Source organism: Struthio camelus, chromosome 1 (assembly GCF_040807025.1).
Source record: "Struthio camelus isolate bStrCam1 chromosome 1, bStrCam1.hap1, whole genome shotgun sequence".
NCBI lineage: Eukaryota > Metazoa > Chordata > Aves > Struthioniformes > Struthionidae > Struthio > Struthio camelus.
In genome coordinates this window covers 88041940-88057466 of record NC_090942.1, presented here as the reverse complement: position 1 = coordinate 88057466, position 15527 = coordinate 88041940, and the positions used below count along the sequence as shown (strand labels likewise).

The 15527-nt window shown below is 42.1% G+C and overlaps 1 protein-coding gene across 28 annotated transcripts in view; it reads left to right on the top strand.

The window, feature by feature from the left end:
* Positions 1-14362, top strand: part of TSPAN9 (tetraspanin 9) — a 202254-nt gene extending 187892 nt beyond the window's left edge. For all 28 annotated transcript variants that reach the window (XM_068954783.1, XM_068954764.1, XM_068954746.1 and 25 more), the window contains 6 exons: positions 5976-6167; positions 8103-8177; positions 9808-9909; positions 10493-10624; positions 10737-10820; positions 11636-14362. In XM_068954783.1, the coding sequence (XP_068810884.1) occupies positions 5976-6167; positions 8103-8177; positions 9808-9909; positions 10493-10624; positions 10737-10820; positions 11636-11707 (657 nt within the window). In that variant the 3' untranslated portion in view covers positions 11708-14362. The remainder of the gene's footprint in view (positions 1-5975; positions 6168-8102; positions 8178-9807; positions 9910-10492; positions 10625-10736; positions 10821-11635) is intronic.
* The last annotated feature ends 1165 nt before the right edge of the window (positions 14363-15527 follow it).

Here is a 15527-nt window from a genome sequence, read left to right as displayed (position 1 = left end):
TTTCATTGTATCATCTTTGCTTCCATCAAGATTGCTTGTTCTAACACACTGCAGAAGAAGGTTGAGGAGCTTTCTGTTCTCTGTATCTGGCCAAAATGGCCCAAAGTATGTTATTCAGCATTGGGGCTTGCCTCTTCTTTTTGTCCCTAGTAGTTGTCCCTCAGCATTTGCTTTCTCTGTGTTCTATTTGAAGTCTGTTTAGAGCTCCCCTGGTGTTTCATCAGTGGCAGAATGTCTGATGTCAGGAGTAAATTTCCCCTCCTGTTCCCACCCCACTTTCTCTCTCCTGCCCTGTTGTGCATTTTTTCTGTCACACACTGTGTGCATGGGATGGAAGGATGCCAAAGACATTAGAGTATGGTCTTGTGCCTTTTCCTCTAGGTAGTCCCTTCCTTATCAGATTCCTGTTTCCTGATGCTGTTCAATGACTTACTTCTAGGGTAAGTCTGTTAACAATATTATTTTATCAATAAACCTTACCAGAATGGTATATCCTATCCCTTCTGTACCCCAACTTGTTTGCTGCTTGGTAGTTTTGCTGGATTCTGCATGCATTATCTTACTCTGGGAAGCATGAAATGTCATTAACTTTGTATATGCTCGCACAACTACAAATGCTGTTACTGATAAAAGAATTATCTAGCCCTTTCTGGCAATTGTGGTCACAATATTTGAGTCTTGTAATCACCCATCACAGAATTTATCAATGTACTTCAGTTGTGTGTAGTTAAACATACTGCACAATACTTGCTAATTGTTCCCCTTGTTCTTAGGAAGAGAATAAAGAGATGGGCAGATTGGCTTTCATACTGACCTCTAGGGCTGTGAATGTCATTCACATCCCATGTAGTAATTCCTCCCAGGCTAGATAATCCTGTGCACAATCTCCTTCTGTACAATATGTCAGTACTGGAATACCTCTGACCATGTGTGTTGTCCTTCTCTAGGCCTTGTAATCTCTTACTATATCTTATTTGGGTTAAGGCAACGAAATTTGGATATGGCGCTCCATTGTCAAAGGTTGTGGTGGTGTATCAATTCACATGTTGCTGAACAATCGCGAAGAAGAAAAGATAGCCCCTTTTCTACTCTGACAATTGTGCTGCTCAGGGAAGGAATTCCTTTTCAGTTTATATCTGGGGATTTGAAATTTCTCTCGAAGCATTTGAAACTACTTGAGACTCTCCTCTATATTCCCTAGAATGCTCTCTGTTTTCAGGACACAATGATGTTGCCAGATAGATATTGAAGTACTAAAGAGAATTCAAGCATTCATTTAGTAAAATAGCAAAATGAGGGAGAAACAGTGAAGAAATTTGTGCTTCTCTTGTTTGCTTTCAAGTTCAAAATATACATGGCATAGCTTGAGCAAATTACCCTATAAGAGAGTGTATATGCCTGTGTGTATGGCTGGGGCTCTGTGGTAGTATTCTGCAGCATCCTTCACTACATAAAAAACACCAGGGGAAGGGGAATTTTGGGAGGTTCTCTTACAACTTCTAATTGTAAAAGGGAAATGAGGCAGCATCTTTTGAGAGGAAACATCCAGTGAAATTTTTAGACTGTTGATCCATTTTCCCAGGGAAGGAATGTCAGTGTTGTCACACTTGAGTAACTAAATAGCAAGCAGCATATATTAAATAATTATATGATGAAAGAGGAATGAAGAAGACTTTTTCTGCTTTCACTCTCCAAGATTAATACCAAAGGGAGAGGGAAATGGAAGCTGTGAGAATAAATGGCAGTGAGAACATTTTTACAGTATGTTCATCTTGTGTAGAAAATGAGATTGGGAGAATAAAGTGTCAGAAAGAGCTATTTTATTGATAGAATTCTAGCTACCCTTGGTGGTATCGTTCCATGCGGTTTAGTCCCAAATCAGTGAAATTATTTGGGATTTTGGGGAGAACATGAGTGACAATAGAATTTGTTCTGGGACCTGAGGTTAAAGTGTACATTTTTAGAGTCAACATACATTTTAGCAACAATCGAGTAGCGTATTGCTCCTCAGTAGAATTATAAATAATGTAAAAACAGAGAACAAACTGCAAAACTGGAGGAGCACTGGAGAGGAGGAAAATAAAAGTTGACTGAAACATAAACTGTGGCAGCTCTCTTTGGTATGGGATGCCACCTTGTGGAAGTCTTTAGTATGTCGTTTCTTTCATTTTGAAATCATTTTCAAGTCTTCCTGACTACTTCATTCTCTTTAGTCAGTGCAGATAAACCTGTTTGCGTAGATCAGCCTTGGCGTTTAATATTCCCACCATCATCTGATTTCATTATTTAACCTTCAAGGTTACTTATCTAAATTTAGGTATGGACAAATCTTACTTTGGCAAGTAAAAAGTCTGGTAAAAAGTCTTTCCTTAGCTTGCTTTTTACATGTTGTCCACTGGGCCTGTAAAATCAGTCATGGTGATATGGTGATCGGTACAGATACTGTAGTATAACTTTAGTATTGCACTAATGCATGTGGTCAGAAAGCTCTGAAAGGAATTGTAATCAGTGTGCACTTTGGCATGTTGACCCAATCGCTGCAGCAGCTGAAAAGGAATTATCCCCACATACAGACCACAGTTATCTTCAGCAAGGCATTGGCCTTACAGAAGGAAAGAGCAAATGTGGATGTGCCTGCTGCCTCAGCTGACATACCTCTTCATTTCTCATTTTAAAGAATTCTTCTCCCAGGTGTTCAGATGCCTAGTATTCAAGTCGAGTTGTAACTCCATAGTGTATTCTCTTGGTCTGTCTTAGGACAGCACAGGTGTGTTGCTAACCTCTGAAATTTTTTGCAAATGTCAAGTGTGAAACACTTCTTCCCTGCTAGAGGCACTGCAAAAAGGTATGGGTGCTGTAGGTGGCTAGTCTTTTGCCCACGAGCAACTGAAGCAATGCTGTCTCCTGTATTGAAATGGATTTTTTTCCTTTTTCTTTTCTTTTCTCGGGGGGGAAAAAGATGTTAGTAAGGGTTTCTTTCTTTCTGATACTATCCTCATCTCATTGTAGTGTTGGATTCTGAGGTCTGACTCTTTATTGGCTGATCTTCCTTTGATCCCATGTGCTCGTTTTACTTCTCCTTCCTCTGTAAGCCTTTTGCCTTCATCTTTCTTTTAACACCCTCGTGTTTATCTGCAATGACCTATTGCTTTTGTGCTGATGAGTCCAGAATTCACTGCCCGCTTCCAAAACACTTGAGCTAGGGGAGTGATTTCTGAGCCTAATAGGGTATGAAAATTCAAGCAACAAGTCTGTGAATAACCTTCTAAGTCTGAATTCAGCTTCTGTAGGAAAGTTTCAGTGAATAATTTCTTTCTTGGGTAAGGGTGATAGAAACTTCTTTGGAAACATTTAGTCTTCTCCACGGGCTGTCACAAAGTCGTCGATTGAAGCACCATCAGCTATTGGCAATATATGGCCCTGGCAGCTTAGAAATGCCTCTGGTAATTAAAACCTTAAATGTATCCTGTGTGGTGAGAGTTGCCTCTAATCTCATAACCCATCGAGCTCCCAGCCTGAACAACTGCCTGCAGTTCTCGTCTAACAGTTGAAGCAGCTGGGCCACAGAAAGGATTCCTGAGGGAGCTTGAGACACCAAAACTGCAGCAGTTCAAGCATAAAGTAGATGAAACTTAAAGCAGAAGTGATAGGATGACTGATTTTGTAAACTGCGGGTAGTTTAAACCTCTGACAATGTCCACAGCAGCAGCAGAATGTGATCAGGGATCTTGTGCTTTGCTCCCCCCTGCTCTCCACTACTCCAAGTTCACATTGGCCATGCTGACATACCATGAAAGGAAATGAGGAATCACTTAAAGACTATTACTTGGAGAGATGGATTTGGGGGAAAGAAATGAGGATCCCATAGCCCTGTCCTGCAACATGCATGTGTTATGTTCTGTTTCATAGGGAAAGTAGTTGTCTGACTTTTCCCTGCTGTACACACTTGTGTTGCAGCTGCATCTGGCTCTGATACAGGAAATGTGTGTTGTGACATCTCTCCACACCCAACAAAGCAAAGCTCCTCAACTTGCTCAGTGAAGTTATTGTGTGTTCAGCATTGGAAGCAGAGGTTCTTCCAAGCCTCCTTACAAGGACATTGAAAATTTCCCCTGTGATTTTCACACATGTTTAGGAGCTTCAGACAGTGGGTGGTGTTTGTTTGTTTGTTTGTTTGTTTTTGGTTTGGTTTGGGTTTTTTCCCCTCTAGGTTGTCTGCTAATGGTTAGGTGCAAGGGGGCCTTGAAATAACCACCAATGCAATGTAGTTCGTCCTCATGTCTTTTTCTCTCTGCCTATGCATCCCTCTGTACGCTGCACTACTGGTGTGCTTGATGTTGGTTGTCATGGGCTTGGTTAAGAATACATGCAGGACATTCTTTACTCTGCCTCCCCTGGGAATTCTAAGAGACTCTTACATGACACCCGCTCCTTATCACACTTCTTCACCACACTGGTGAATCTCACTAGATGCAAAGCACTTTCAAAAGCCCCAGGCAAACTAGAAAGGGGGTTCGGAAGGGGCAGAAGGGTCACAGAGGAAGTGGAAGAAAGTAACCATGCATATGATTATAAAAGCTTAAGCCAGACTCACACATAAGGTGAATATGAATGCAAGAAAATACTATTTTAGTTTTTCTTTCATGGCCTACAAAGCAGCACAACCAAAAGGAGCCAATTGTACCCTAAACTATCTGCCTTCCTGATGAAAGTACCTCAGGGGGAAGTGGGGTTATTTGCCCAAAAGGTTAAGTCTGTGCCTCTTCATCATGCTAGATTAGTGTTCATCACAAGGCAGGACTGAACCCTCTTTTAGTGGAGGTACTGGCCTCTGACCTCGAGTTTGCAGTTTGAGTAGAACTTTTAAGTTTGTACAGGGCAGATGTTATAATGGGGTAGAGCCAGTATGGTGAGTCTGCTAGATGTCAGGAACTTTTGTTCCTCTTGCTCCTTGTGGGTGTTGATGGGTGAGTCCCAGCAGCTTTAGATCCCCTTCCTAGTAAAGGTGATAGGAATTTCACCTCTGACCTGGATTTGGCAGGAAACTGTAAATGCTGTTGATAGTAGCTCATAGGTTTAATTAAAGCGCAACTAACTCCTACTTCTGATTTCACTGCACACTAGCCATAGATCAGGTGTGAGGCTGCGTAACAGCCATTTTGAGCAAGTACTAAAAGACAGCGAGCTTTCAGGCCCTCTGTAGCGCAATACTGTTGGCCGTTGTTCTAAAGACCTGCTCTGTGACGAGGGTAGGGAAGCTTATTTCCTTAACCTAAGATGATATTGTTAAGAGTAAGACGCTAAGTTAAGTTAATTTTATGCTTTATTAGCAGCTTTGCATTTCCTTCAGATTCTCTCACTGACAGTAGCAGAAGTTGAGCTCCCTATAGATAAATATGTAGAAATGTGATTTCTGCCACACTGAAGACAGGCAAACAACAGTAATGCTATGAGGACTGATCCTAAAACCCAGCCAGGCTACTGGCTGGGCAGTGGGCCATAGGGCAAATATTTATTGGAGTGATAATATTGTTTGTAGTTACCTCCAAAACTTCCTTGGCTGTCGTAGGCTGAGAAACTATGGGGCTGGATGCTCTGAGACATGGTATGCAACTGCACAAATATGTGCTATGGGACATTCCTTCCAATACTGTTTTTTCCTTCTTACAGAAAAGCCACATTGGGTTGTGCTAGTGGGAGATCAGTGGGTAACTCTAGATTTGCTTACTGAATCTTTAAAAACAGAGTTCTACCATTCAGTGGCTTTTGAATAGGTTATGAGTATAGGTTACTTGCTCAAATCTAGTTAAGAACATTTAGTTTCACTTTGTTTCAGCACCAACTCAGTGAGAGCATTACTGTGTAAGAGTCAGCTGAGAATTTGCCTGACAAATTCTCTCCTCTCAGAGTGGAGGGAAGGAGCCAGTGCCATTTTTTTTAACACTGAAGCCTTTCTTTTGTTTATCTCTTTGCAGTTATGTGGCTGTGGGCTGCTAGGCGTGGGAATCTGGCTGTCAGTGTCACAAGGAAACTTCGCCACATTTTCTCCCAGCTTTCCGTCACTTTCAGCAGCCAACCTAGTCATTGCCATTGGCACAGTCATCATGGTGACCGGATTTCTGGGCTGTCTGGGTGCTATCAAGGAAAACAAGTGCCTCCTTTTGAGTGTAAGACATCAATACTCCTTTTCACTAAGACTAGTGATCTTTGCTTTGTGAATATTTTATTTAAATAACCAATGCCAAATAGTCCTGTGGATCACTGTATTATTGCTCCTGGCTTTCAACGTTCTGAGTCCTGCAGTAGGACATCCCACAGCTTTATATTAATATCACTGCATATTTGCAAATGTATTCTTGTTACTGTGTACCATGGTGTATTAGATAGCAAAGCAAATTGTGATTAGGTAACTCTGAACAGTTAAACATGAACTGTAGGACGACGTTGATGGTCTTTCTGGAAATGTCTCTTGGAAGGATTGTCTGAAAAATCTCAAGCACAGCTGCTTTTGGATGCCACTCATAGCCACTCATAGCTGTTCTCAACTTTGCCCTTATCTAAGGCCTGTGTCAGAAGTTATTGGGAGCCATCTGACTCAAAGTTAAGAAGTTAGAGTCTCTGCCAGGCCTTATAGGTATAAAAAAAACCCCTGAGCCCTGGCAGCCTTTATCCAACAGTGAAGCACAGAAGTGGGAAGCCCTCTCAAAAAACACACAGTGGGTCACTGCTCTCACATCAGCTCAGGAGATGTTGTCCTTAGGCGGAGATGGGTATTGTGGAAGAGGGTGAGAGCAGGGCTTTCAAAGCAGCCAGGTTCCAATTCAGTCAGAGCTTGTGAGTCACAGCTACTGTGACATTGAAGATCATGTGAGTTTTCCTTGTGTTGAAGGCTCCCTTAGGTGGTGGTGGGGAACAGCTGGGCAGCATTCCTTAGACTACCTCAGAGAATTAAAATGGGGCAGAAATGTGCCCCTGTTGTTCACCAGCTGAAACTTTTTCTAAGAGTGTGTTTATATTCTTACAAGGTTCTGCAGAAGTCTTTTTATATAAAAAATCATGGGTTTCTAACTGGAGAGCTTGCTGCTCCCCATACCTCATCTCCCTCAGTACCTCTGTGGGGGATGCCATGCCTATGCAGCATACTATTAACATAAAGATCTCTAGTGGGCATGAAAAGTAGTGAGAAACTGCTGGAGCTCAGGCTTGGGCTGCCCCTTCAGAGAGGTATTTCAGCTACAGAGAGTCGGGGACAGAAGTGCAGAGTAATAAAATGATTATGCAAGCAGGCAGTCAGATGTGGTTAAAGGCTACTTGTTTGGAAATCGTTCCTGTGCCAGGTCACATTGATCATTGTGGTAATGGGCTTAGCCTCTGTTCTATAGGCTGTATGCAGGCTACTATGGCTGCATGCTATGACAGCGGTCAAAACAAGCAAAATACAATCATCACTGAAACCTGAAAATTGATAGTAGGGCAAAACCTAAGATTTAAAGAATACTATCAGTGAGCTTCCTCAGTAATGGAGAGCCCTACAGGGGGAGCTATAGGGGCAATATTGTATTAATATGCCTGAATAGTTTGACATCAGACTTGCATATTTTGGGCAACAGAGGAAGGGTTTGGAGGACAAGGCCTGTAGTCTTCAGATTTTTCATGAACAGTAAGGGGCTCAGAAAACCCCACAGTGTTGAGTGTCATTTGCTGTATTTTATGTATGGCACTGTCAAAAATGTTCAGGGACTTCTGTAGGACACTGGAAAAGTACAGTGCCCAAACATATAGAGGATGTATGTAAAGAAAGAAAGATGCTCAGTGAGATATAATGAAAGACACTTCCCATGTAAAGAGTTTGGATAAGGTAAAAGGTGAAAGAGGCCATCTTGGTGAACCAGGGTTTCTAGAGGAAGTCTGTGGAAACTACATGGGATAGCTCTTACTGCTTCTGGTGTCCATTAGTGTGGCTATTCCACAATAGGATTTAAGGGATTTAAATCTATGCGATTTAAGGTCAGATTGTCATGACCCCTGTCTGTCATCTGGAAACCCCAGGGCTGCTCTTATTTGGCAAGTGTGTACACACAGTCTGTTTTTCTTTGTTCTAGTTCTTCATTGTTTTGCTGATAATTCTCCTGGCAGAGCTGATATTACTCATTTTGTTCTTCGTTTATATGGACAAGGTAAGCAAATACACCATATAGATTGATTATCAGTTCTAGCAGGTAAACCATGTTCTATTTGCTTTTGATTGATGAAAGTATGTGGGTTCTCCTTGCTCTTCATTTTGAAGGTTTAACCTTGAGATCTTGACTGTTTTATGTAAGCTCTTTCTGCAGGGGGAGGGGAGAAGCGAGGAGAAGGACAAACAGGAGGAAAGAAAAGAACCTGCTGAGCTTTGCAATTTCTTCCCCAAAACAAAACTCCTGGTCCAGGGCCTCCTTTTTAGTGTTCTCCTAAAAGCTAAGATACCCTTATAGCTGTTTGATGTCTCTGCAAGAAGCTCAGCATCTTTTGGACCTGGGTCATGGGAGAGGGGCCACATCTTGCCTTGTTAGCCTCTTAGGGTCAACCATCCCCTTCAACAGGACTGGAGGAATGAGACCTGCGATTTTCACAGATATTTCCAGATGCACTCCTGCCAACAGGTGACTCACTTGACCAGGCTGTCCCAGACAGTTTGACAGAGGGTTGGGGGGCAGATCAAGAAGCAGCTTGGCTAGCCTGCTGTCTAGTAGAGATTAACAAAAGTGAGCATAACTGGCTGGTCTAGCAGATAGGTATGACTGGAAAAATCCTCAGAGAACTGGAGAGCTCTGCTATACACAGGACAGAGCCTTAAGGGATGGGCATATCCAGCCTGATTTTAAAGCGAAGCTCCTATCAGATTCGTATCTCTTTCCAGGTTGTCTTTATGATGCCTGTCTCTTTCAGGGAGCTAGGGTGAACTTCTCATTTTGAATGGGATATGAAAGAGGGATGAAACAGGTCCTTTGAAATAGTTGACCTCAGCGGCCAGGACCTATAGGTTAATTCTTGCTCCACTGCCAGCTCACTGTTGAGTTGCAGGCTGTTTTTTAGCCTTTTTCCAGAGCCTCCTTGGATTTGGCTGTCAGGGCCAAGGTGCTGTTCTCTTTGCATCCAGGATTGCAGGCCCAGACTGAAGTTGATACAAGAAATGGGACATATCAGATTCTGTGTCAAGCATTCCAGCTTTCTTCTCTGAAGAAAGAAGGACAAGTTTGCAAAATCTTAAAGCCCACAAGCCTGTCCTCACAAGGAAAACAATAATAATGTCCTTTTTCAATTGGTTTTGTATTGATCATTGATTATAGCCTACTAGAACATGTGCAGGGGACAATTACCTTATAACTGGGAGGTTGGGACTTTGGTTTTATGATCTTAGCAAGTGAAAGTAGTGTTACAGTCAGGAAAGGCTGCTGTGGAATATTGCCAACAGCCCTCTCTTTGACAAAATTAACGTAAGCTCAGCAAGATTCTGCTGATCAGTCTTCAGTTAGTTTGGATCAAATGATGACTATATGATGGACTCTTAGTAGAGGGGAAGCTGTTTGCTCTCCTTCCTCATGAGAATTAATCCAGGATTTTGCAAGGTGAGGGAGAGACTAAGTCTTGGCAGATGCTGAAAGTCCCATTGCCATGCGAAAGCTATGAGGGAACTTTCGTACCCATGCCAAGTGTCTGGTGATAGAAGGTGGTAAGGGAGATGTGTTCTGTACACAGGTCTGTACCATTGCGTCCTTTCCTCAAAATAGTGGTGCATTGACTTGCTGTATTCTTAATGTGATGCAGGTCAGTGAGAGCGCAAAGAAGGATTTGAAGGAAGGTATGAAGCTGTACAATTCAGAAAATAATGTTGGACTGAAAAATGCATGGAATATCATTCAAGCAGAGGTAACATTTTCTCAATGGAAAAAATAACAATTTGGCCATAACAGGCTGTCTCATTCTTTTAAATGTGGCAACCAAGCCCTGTCTAAAAGATAGTTAGTGCAGCGTTTGATTTCTGGTTTTAAACTCTAGAATATCCAGGCAGTACTCTGAAACCCAGGAACAAAGTGTATGTGTAAGGTGAAAGAGGCTCACCTCTCTTAGATTCTCTGCATCTATCACCTGAAAGGATGATCTGAGAGAGATGAAAAACAGCAAAACCTGCATAGGTGGTAGGTCAGAACTGCAGCTTGAATCCTAGCTAGGCTTTGGCAGGTCAGCAGTTGTGGGTAGATTGGGCTCATGTCTTTATGACAAGAACAACTAACACACCTTGGGTGTGGGACTATTTGGGTTTCATTTGTTTGTTTTTAAGTATCTGCTTTTAGTGAGTGCTGGGCACAAAGTACTTAAAAATGCAAAAGCGTTGTGGCAGCCCTGTTGAAAATATACCATGGTTTAGTCAAAATAAAAGTTTATGATGGTATTCATTTTTCAGTGGTGCTAATTAATAAGTTCATTTATTGACCCTTTATTTTTGCCATAGATGAAATGCTGTGGTGTGAATGACTTTACGGATTGGTACCCAGTACTGGGAGAAAACACTGTCCCAGACCGATGTTGTACAGAAAACTCCCAAGATTGTGGACGGAACTCCACTGAATTAGTGTGGAAAACAGTAAGGCTCACTTTGCTCAAGTTGTAGGCTTTGGGAGGAGTGGGAAGGAAGAAAAGAAAAGGGGAGCATTTGAAAGAAATGTAACCTTGGGAATTCTGTTTTCATCTTTCAGGGCTGTTATGAGAAAGTTATGATTTGGTTCGATGAGAATAAGCATGTCCTTGGCTCCATTGGGATGTGCATCCTCATAATGCAGGTAATTCTAGTATGATATGTGTCAACATGGCCTTAATTTGTTACTGTCAGCATTGTTTTTTCTGCTGTGTGAAAACTGATCCTCAACCACTCTGAGTTTGGTCATGTTTTCAAAAATGTCAGATTTGTTTTACTAGTGCATTTGAAGTCATCTACTCAGAAAGCAAGTAGGTCAGCTGTCAGTCCCTCAGAGAAGACATGCTGCAATGGGGTTTTGCTTATGTGCATTCTGACTTCAGAGCACCACCTTGGAGTTTTCAGATTTAGCCATTTGTTACCTTGTCCCTTATGGAAGTGTTCTTTTTTAGTTTTGGAAGGCAGTTCTGGAAATTGCCAAAATGAGTTAAATCATGGTCACTGAACTGAGTAGGTGAATGTTTCTTTGGAAAAAAAAAGCCAAAGGATCATCATCATTTGTTAAGGTTTTTTGCCTCCTGCATAACTACGGTACTTTTGGGGGAGAGGGCTAGATCGCCGTATTTTCAGTCACAGTTACCTGGCTGATGAAGCAGAAGCCCTTGAGTAAAAGGAAGAGTGATTAGCATGTGTCAATTCTGAAAAATTGTTGCATGTGTGGCAAAGAGCCTTGAGAGCTCTTTGTCTCCATCTGTGCTCTTTACAGATACATCTTCAGATATCGCTGCATGCTTGAACAACATACACCCAAGTTTACTGGTCAGTGTTGAAGCTCTGGGTTTAAGAAATGTGACTAGGGTAGAAAGACTTTTAGAACTCCAGTTGGACTGTGAACACAGATCAGCAGTGCAGTCTGGCAGTCTCCCTGTACTGAAACCTTCACTGTTTGCTTTTCTTCAGATACTTGGCATGGCCTTTTCCATGACACTCTTCCAGCAGATTCACAGGACTGGCAAAAAATATGATGCCTAAAGCCTCTGAAACATTAATCACATCAGCCCTTCTGTCTCACCATAAAAATGAACAAATGGAATGACCACAAAGAGTATTGAGCCTGGCCCTGCTGAGAGAATCCGTCCTATTGACCGATCGACTTCGTCGTTACTTGTCTGATTATTATCACAACTTGTGACTCTTTTTTTTTGTCTGTTTCACATTTGCCATTTATTTGCCAAAGAGAGTGGGAGGGGAACCCAGACAAATGGGTTTCTATACTAAGTCATAGATCTGCTATTAGAATGTTTCCTTAACTTTATTTAAGAAAATGTTTTGCTGTACTAATCCATACTATATGCGCTAAAATGATGTGTGTTCAACTTTAAGGGAGAATTCTTCAAAGTCTTCTGTTAAATTTTCAACCTTCATGTCCAGCTTACTGGAAGACTTGGAAAAGCCACTCAGACTGAGAGTTCTAGGAACTGGAGCTGCTTGGTTTGCAGCTTCTTGTATCTTATGGTGTATACTTTTTTATTATGATAATGATTATTATTATGATGATGGACATAGCTTAGAATTTAGTTGCTTGATTTATATCTTTTTATTGTTTCTGTTTTTACATATTGTACATTAATTTGGGAACCACTGTGTGATCTCCAGAGGACGTGTATTTCAAAGTTGGTAGTTGGTGGGGGCAAATAAAGATAGAACTTTTCTCAAGTCCATGAAAAGGCATCTTCCACCTTTGTCAGGGCCTTAATGCCTTTACTGTACCAAAGGTGGTCCTTTCAAATCAGAGGCCCTTTTCATCAGATAGAATGCAGTGCCCTCCCATTGGGCCAGATGGAGAGACTCCTACTCCCATGAGGCTAAGTTCTAATGCTTTTACCCACCCAAAGCAATCTCTGGCTCTGTAATTGCTGCCCCTCACTGAGTGCTTTGATGTCACTCTTCTTCAAAGGCTAAAAATATTGACTGAGCAAGTGGTTGCTCCCTGGCATAAAGGAGAGATTTGCAATCTGACCTGCTGGGCAGTTGGCAGTGGACTTTACAAGCTGTGTTGTCAATTTCCAAAACATCATGCAAGGCATGATATGCTACTGGGTATGAGAAAGGGGGGTGGCAATTTGTTGGTGCCTGTGTCATGCTATGCCCTTCATTGAAAACGGTTTCCTCAGACAGATGACAGCTGTCTCCCTGAGCCGACAAAGTGGCTTTGGGCAGTGAGGAAGGTAAGGTTGATTAAAGGTGAGCAGATGTTTCAAGAGAGGGGTGATTTCTGGAAGCAGCACTTGGAGTCAATATTCATTTTCACACCTCCAGGGCAGAATTGGTTCTTGCTGGCAGGTTGCCAAGTCCATCCAGTATGGTAGTTCAGAGATGCATATTTCTACCAACATTCCTGCTAGCAAACTTGAATATATATTTCTCTAGTTTGAATGCTGCTTCACCCTAAGCAGCCCCCATTTACCTTTTGGTTCCAGGTTTTTGCAGAGATCTTTCATAAGTTTTGTTGCTTTGTGAAGGAAGGATCATGCATTGGAGGATGCCCAGTCAGGGCTCAACTCAGGTCTCAAAGGAACACCATGCTTTTTGCATTAGTAGCAGTCAGAAGGGACCTTCAGAGGTTACTTCATCTGACATCATTCTCAAAGTGGGACTGTGACCCAGGCGAGATGGGGGTTGACTGTGACATAGTGGGACTGAATCTCAGAAACTGCTGAGGATGGCAATTTTGTGCCTCTGTGGTATCCCTTTCAGTGCCATGCTATGTCAAACTAATCTTCTGGTAAAGTTTTTCCTAATGTCCAGGCTGAATATTTTTATTTTAAATTCATAAAATATGTTGTTTTTAATGTATCATTCAGCCATTCTTTTGCTGGTGGGCTGAATTAGCTTTTGGGCCAGTCCCTGTCTGGGAGGTGTTAGCTCCCTGTTTATCTTCCAGCAGGTCCTGCATACATCTATACATCTCACAGCAATAATGTTTTGTGTGGACTGTATGCCATTTTCAAGTTCCTATGAGATCAGTGTAACAGGAAGGAGTATGGGAGATGGAGATGAATTTGGGTGTTTCAGTGAAGAAGGAGGTTATTATTCTTAAGAGCATGGCCTTTGTGCATCTGAGCATGGTGTCCAAAGTTTCTCAGGCCTCTTGTTTCCAACAGAAGCAGACAACACCATATGGGCTCAGCTATTTCATTTGTATTGCCTTTGAAAGAGTCAGGAGAGGAGTGGGAGAAAGCACAGAAACTGAATCTAGATTTACTTCCATTTCTAAAAAAAATTGGGACCAGAAGCATCTGAGCCCCACTGGAGATGGATGTTCCATGTTGAAGAAGGGGCTCTGATGCCCAACATACTTGCTGCTACATGTGAGACTATTCAAAATTGCTAAGATGCGTTCCCATTTTTGCAAGACAGAATGATTTTCATTTGATGGATCCACTGGTCCCTCCCTTTGGACAGAGGTGCTTAGGTTTTTTTGGAAAGAGGTGCTTAGGTTTCTCTATCTTTCTCTGGGGTGCAGAAAGAGCAGAATTGACCAGAAGCATTCATTTCTGTCCTTTTGGGTCGCACAGTGGTACCTGCCGCATCTTAAATTTTAATCTGCAGTCAGTTTTCGTACAAAAATGGTAAAACATATTAGTGAAATAATAAGGAAATAAAACACGTTTATGAATAACTCAAGAGATGAAATGTGTAGTTGCAAACTCAGCTATTTTGCTTCCCATCCAAACTTTTCTAGAATGCTTCATTCCGTTTCACTGTCTGATAGCAGCATAGATCCTGAAATCCTTTTTTCAGCGACTACTTTTGGCATTTTAAGCACAGTGTTAAGTGAGATAGTTACACAAGCTTCATTTATGCATCTCTATGAAGTCACCTACAGGAAGGGAGTCAAGAGCAGGGCTGATTGTGTCTCTAGCTGACTCACTGATATGAGGAGGGGGAGATGACAGGCATCCCCTGCTGAAGGGAGTAGAAAAGTGATGCCATTCTCCAGGCAACAAAAAACAGCCTCAGAAAGTGTAAGACTGAAATAGTCAGCCTGTCAGAGAAGGCACTAACTGCCCTGTAACTGCTTGATCAAAGGGAGCTCTGTCTCATATATGTATGCACTTTTTTTTGCTTATGCTGGTGGCTGGCTGGCTGTTTTCCCCACGCGTCACTAGTTATTTAACTATAAGTTTTTAGCATGTTTTTAAATAAAAACTGATACTGAGTAAAAGTATTTTTAGTGTACCCAAATATTGATTTTTATCTGTATAAATGCGTACCTCTGTATCTCTAACTTTTGACAGCACAGTTCAGTGTGTGCAAGTGCTGTTTCTCTGAGCGTTACTTTAGACTGTAGTATACCTGCTGTCTCATTACTGAGAGAACTGAGCCAAAAGAAAAAAGGATAGGAAGGGTGGCTGTGGAAGTACTGGGCATAGAGCACCTCTGCTCGAAGGCTGCAGGAGCAATCATTCCATTGCCTCCTGGTAGTGCTAGGGTAGTTGTAGAAAGCCCAGATGAAGGGCATTTAAAAGAACACACACTCTACCCGTGGCTAAATGGCACAGAATATGATAAGAACAATGGCATAATGTCTCCAGGGTGACAGGAGATGTGTTATGTGTTGCATTGAGTTCCTGGCTTATGCTCACATTAGGCCAACCTCCCTGCTTCCCATCCCCCCCCCCCCCCCATTAATACACAAACTCACCCATAGGAAGGGTGCAGGTAGAGGACAGCAGAACTAATCCCCATGGTCTTTCTTGGGCAGTGTGTTGGGAAGACATAGAAAAGGCAGGGAGGAAAAAGGTGTTTTCCTAGTGGAGAGTCCTTGGGAGGCAGACAGGAGCAGAAT